This window comes from Cornus florida, unplaced genomic scaffold (assembly GCF_030987335.1).
Source record: "Cornus florida cultivar Cherokee Brave unplaced genomic scaffold, ASM3098733v1 CherokeeBrave_3.0.0_Hap2_Chr11, whole genome shotgun sequence".
NCBI lineage: Eukaryota > Viridiplantae > Streptophyta > Magnoliopsida > Cornales > Cornaceae > Cornus > Cornus florida.
The window spans coordinates 125,623,186-125,628,786 of record NW_026775581.1 but is presented as its reverse complement, the minus strand read 5'-3'; the positions used below and the strand labels follow the sequence as shown (position 1 = coordinate 125,628,786).

The window sequence follows — 5,601 nt, the reverse complement described above, 5'->3', positions numbered from 1 at the left end:
CGATGGTTTTGTAATTTTTTTTTTTTTTTTTTAAAAAGAAATAAATTAAGTGCAATTTAAAATATATTGTAAATTAATTTTAAAAATTACATAAATTTTAGAGGAAATTAATAATAAACATCTAGGGATGGATACCCGGCCTGGTCTAGACTGACCTTCTCAGACTGGGGTCCAAGACTCTAGTCCGACCCACTAGGACTGGGGGCCTGGGCCTTTCTCACATAGATCACCTAAAAGTAGTAGTAAAAACATAACAATAAAAAAACATGGCATTTGATCAAAATAAGAATTCCTTCCTTTATACTAACTAAAATTATATGTTGCAACCAGTCACGATCGAATGATCGATTCACAAAAAATGAATCGAATTAAATAAAGTTTTATAAGCATATACTCCTGAAGCCAAAAATTATATAAAATTCTAGAGATATACAAACTGAGAAGCCGAAATATTTCAAAATCACCCATCCTTGGATATATGCTGTCTTCCTCTTGCAGTCATACCTTCATGACTGATGGACAAAAACACTGAACAAATATGATATTATTCATTCATGTCGTCCGGTGGCCTTGCCACAAAGTAGGACATTAGTAGGAATGCCATATTCGTTGGCAGGGGTGCGCACCGGGTCGTAGACTCTCAGATAGAATTGCTGCCCAAGATACTGCCTTTCCCATATTGCAGACCTCATATTCCACATGCCTTGATTGTCCAGGGAGATCAGTATCGCGGTCCAAGAGTTCGGATATACCTGCAAGAAAATGCGTGAATATCATTAGGAGCCAAAATAAGAGAATATTAAGCAATACAAGTGAGGCATTGAAATGCAAATGAAAAAATATAGAATAGCAACAAATATCATAGCAAAATTTGTCACTTGTTAATAACTTATAATGGCAAAAGATATCCGAGGCACACAATGTAATGGCAAAAATAGCATCATTATTTAGACATTCCATTAGGTTACCTGTGCCGTATGCCTGGTAAGAGCATCCTCTAAATTGTAACTCTTTCTACCGGCTTGAGTCCACTGTCCAACCCCGTAACTGCAATTTGCAATTAACAATAATTAGAAATTAACTGCCTCGAAAAAGGAATGAGTAAAAGAAAGCAAACCACGGTGACTTACCCAACAACCCAGAAATCATAGCCATCAAGATGCCAAGATTGCATGGTGTTTTCGTTGTTTTGGAAAACAACTTCAGCGAAATCATGAAGGGAGGCAAGCATAACGGATGTGGACAGGGATGCAGAGCCACTAGAGGGAACGCCTTGGATAGAATTTGTACTAAACACCCCGGGGATGTTGAAATAATCAGCAAGCTTTAAAGGGGTATCGGCATTAATGTAAGAGATCCTATTAACAGCATATCGTTGCTTGCCATTGATTAGAGGTGCTGAATTTGCCAGCACAATTGTCTTTGTTGGTGTAACCTTTCCGTAATGGAATGAACCCTGAGGATTGGGCCTTGCTGCATTTGCTGTCAAATTCCACCTGCAAGAAACACAAAGGCCAAAAGGATTCTATCAGATCCTCATACACAAATGAAATGTGAATCCAAAAGGCCACATTGGTTATGACGGAAAATTAGATCAGTATGATAGAATTTTTCAACAGTAAAATGTACCTGTAGGTTCTGGCTTGCTCCATAGACCAGTCCATTTGGCCAGTTGGAGCAGCAGGCACAGGTCCAGAAACTTGTGTCTGAGAGTTAGCGTAGTGTAACATTGCACCTGCGAGAATAAGCTTTGTAAACCGTGTAGAAGCGACAATGTAGTAGTCTTTTGGAGGCTGATCTAAGGTAACCAGGACAGACACAGATTGTCCCACGTGCACATCTAGAGAGTCATATAAGTTCTGAACGGTGTGAGATCCTTCAACCTCAACTAGCTTCATTTTATGGCCCTGAATCCTGAAGTTCAAGGAGGTTGACAACCCCACATTTGAAATCCTGAACATGTAGGTTTTGCCTGAAAAACAAAAGAGAGTAGTACTTTGTCAATAAAACCCACTCTCGTAGGAGTGAAATCAAAACTTCAGCCATGGAAAATGTTTAAATGTCCTTCAAGCAATTAAAAGCTAAACAGTTCAGATGCTGAGAATAACCTTGATCACCGGTAAAGGAAGATTGAGTTCGGCCATTAATAAGGATGGCATCAGGGAAGGGGAGTGATTTCCCTGAATCAAGAAGTTGCTGCAATGCCTGCAAATATCAAAACATATAGCCACAAACATGATGAAAATCTATTAGGAGCACTGCAAGAATGTAAAAGATAATGCAGAGATCTATTCTCAAGTGTAGTAGTATTTAGAACTGAATTATTGTTTTCTAACGTAACAATGAAGGAATTCATTATATTACGTGACGAAGTCTAAATAAACTATAAATTTTGTTCCCTAACTGAAAAAGAAAATTCCCCTAATCGAAATTTTGAAACACAAATGGCTGAATGGTTAAAGCGCTCAACTCATAATTGGTGACTTCATAGGTTCTGTTACTACTGCAAGCATGCCATTGGGACCCTCCAACAAGTCTATTGAAACTGACTCCATCAATGTAATCTCATCATCCATACAAAACGAAGAGGTATGGTATGAAAAGTAGGAACCAACACTTTGATTGAGACATTAACTAGGGCAACTTACCCAACCAAACAACGGCTCCTAGATAACAAAAATTCAAGGAAAAGAAAGCATGATTTAGAGCTCGAATTTAGCTTTATGACCTGGATCTCTGCCCTGGTTAATTTTTTCAAACTTCTAAGATCCTGTATCATTGCCATTACTAATGTAAGAATAAGAATCCAACTCTATTGATGTAAAGTGGCAATTTGATTTCAAGATTTCCCTTCAACTCCATCCCAAAAAAATTAGAGAAATTGTGGACTTCATTTTTAAACTATAAAGCTTAAAGGTGTATATCATCTAAAACAACAATTCCTAACAATTTAAATAAACATAGATTGAGAATACATTTTTGAGAATCAATAAATCAGAAATTAGATACCGTGTAAACACAATTTATATGTATTCTCCTCACCTTATGGCTGGTCTTGTACCAATCGCCAATAAGTAAAGTAAAATCTGCAGTAGGTAAAGTATATGGAACTGGGATTCGAGGTCTTGCATAGACATTTATTCCCCCAAACCCTCCAGCAGCTTTGTGCATCAGAATTGATGGGAAGTATGTGTAGCTTCCAATCTGATCTTTGGTCTGGAACTTGTATGTGAAATTCGTGTTTGGAGGGATAGGGCAATTAGTCCCCAACACTCCATCTTGCCATGAATTTTTCCTTTGCTTAATTCCATTCCTATATGAGATAAAGTACCCTCTTATTAAATCATGTCCTCATTGTAAATGCCATAACGAAATAAACAAAAATTGCAAAATCGAAGAGATTAGTACTGTCCTAGGCCACTGCATTTTTAAATATAGGATATTGAACAACTATTATAGAATTATCACCATTGTATAAAGTAAAGTCACAGCAAAAACCACTCATGAACACGACTAGTAAAATGCGCGGGATATAAAACTTGCTCAACATTTCTGAGCATTAAGATGTGAACTCATTATAAAGTAACTTGTAGAACTTTGAGTTGTTTAAAGTTTGCTGTTAACATCCCTTACAGTTTCAAGTTCAAATAAAACAATCATATTATATGACCATTTATAGAAACCTAAGCCCAATAACAATGTAACATGAGAAGATAGATGATGAATAGACATAAAAGAGGGGAGAGAGAAACTCACCATGTCAAGAGAAATGGTTGGTCTAGCTTATTGATGAGATTGACGATTATATTGTCATTAGTCACAACATCAAGTCTTGGACCAGGAAATTGACCATTGATAAGGATGACCTTAGTAACAAAACACCCAAACTTCAGAAATTGGAAAAACACCTCAAATAGATATTACCCATGTATGACAATTCAGTGCAGAAATGGCAATTTAGTAATTTACCAACCTGTTGAGGAATACCCAGAGGAGAAATTGTACCATAAGTGACAGTCCATGTGTAAAACTTGTAAGGGTCCTCTGCTGTCACCAGAGAAACACTCAAGAAAGCTACACAAATCAGATGGAGCAAGATTGCTCTTTCCATTGTTCCACTTCCAGCAAAAATAATCCCAATGCCTTGTATCTGCAATATATATATATATATATATATATATAAAGATATTCTTAATGTCATAGACAAACCATATATTTAAAAAAGTAATTTTTGACATGTAGAGAAGAAATGATCTCCAGACCCAAATGCAGGATAAATCAGCACCAATCAAGAAAAACACACACACACACACACAATATGAATAAAAAGTAGCCTGGTCGGCCAAATAACTTAGCAGATCTGGAAGAAGAAAAAAAGGAACAAAATGGATAGAAGAAATGGTAACATACCAAGTACTATGAATCACTACTCCACAAAATGGAATGCAGATCTCTCTCTGTCTGCTTATTCACAGCCCAAGTGAAATAGACATCAGCCTTCTTCCTCTCTCTGTTTCTCTTTCACTCTCTCTCTCTCTCTCTCTATATATATATATATTCTTTCTCTATAGATATACTCCGTCCTATATATTTATAATGAATGACAGTGAGTGTCCAGACCAAAAAGTGAATAAATTGCATCAAGGGGGTAGGTCGATTTTGAGATTCTGTTACCTGGGTAGGTCGACGTTGCGGACTCAGGTTGAGCTGGCAGACATTGAAGATCATTTTCGGCGCATTTCACGCGTTTTCTCGTACAAATAATGTTCAAATCGTTGTTTAATCATTCATCATTTACTCTCCTATTCAGTAGTTATAAGTTTATCTTTCATTTCAAAAAAATAACAACATAATTTCAAAAAAATGGCCACTACTGAACTTTATCATGATGAAATTTGTTAGGAACTAAATTCTAATGGAATTGAAGTTTAAGTAGGAAAAAGAAATTGATTTCCACATAAACAAAAGGAAGTCCTTTTTTTGGTACCCTTTTATCCGAATTGCAATATTACACTGCAAATTGTGCAAGTTATAAACTCTATTTAATTGAGTAGTTTACAAATTCAATAAATTTTTATTGCATTTGACTACACTGATATTGTGTTGCACCAAAAAGAATGATAATTCGGATATGTTACACACTCTTTAGTTACAATTAAATTTTATTAGATTTGGGAACAGTGTACTTTGAGATTACAAATCCTATGAAATCCAACTTTTTTTTTTTTTAATTCGGTTAATTTCAGACAATAAGAATTCTATTTTGAATTTCAAATCTAACCAAATTATGGCGTTCTAAACACAGTGTAACTCTCTCATTTTGAAAAGAAGGTGTGAACTGTTGAAAATTGACCGGTGCATCACCCAAATATCGCCCTTGATTTTTGCTACCATCTTTATCTCTTCTCACGCATTGTTCCTTTTCGTGTCTTTTTCAATCTTATGTGTTTATTTTTTTTTTTTTTTTGAATTTACTTTCTTTCTTCTTCTTTTTTCCACTATTTGGAAATTATTTACTAGCATATTTATTCTATATTTTTTTTTGTATGAGGTGGTATTAAATTGGGTTTGATCCAAAATTTATTCAAAATTGAATAAGCT

The 5,601-nt window shown here is 35.5% G+C and overlaps 1 protein-coding gene across 2 annotated transcripts; it reads right to left on the bottom strand.

The window, feature by feature from the left end:
• Nucleotides 1-272: 272 nt before the first annotated feature.
• On the bottom strand, nt 273-4,896 carry LOC132285296 (L-ascorbate oxidase homolog). 2 transcript variants are annotated; one of them, XM_059787467.1, is made up of 10 exons: nt 4,675-4,896; nt 4,411-4,583; nt 3,974-4,150; nt 3,757-3,866; nt 3,043-3,313; nt 2,109-2,205; nt 1,630-1,972; nt 1,131-1,496; nt 969-1,047; nt 273-752 (listed from the first exon to the last, which is right to left on the bottom strand). In XM_059787467.1, exons 3-10 carry the CDS (start codon nt 4,109-4,111, stop codon nt 549-551), a joined length of 1,608 nt encoding a protein of 535 aa, XP_059643450.1. In that variant the 5' UTR covers nt 4,112-4,150; nt 4,411-4,583; nt 4,675-4,896; the 3' UTR covers nt 273-548. The 2 variants fall into 2 exon arrangements, with proteins under 2 accessions (XP_059643450.1, XP_059643449.1); XM_059787466.1 differs by having other exon boundaries at nt 4,411-4,896.
• Between the last annotated feature and the right edge of the window lie 705 nt (nt 4,897-5,601).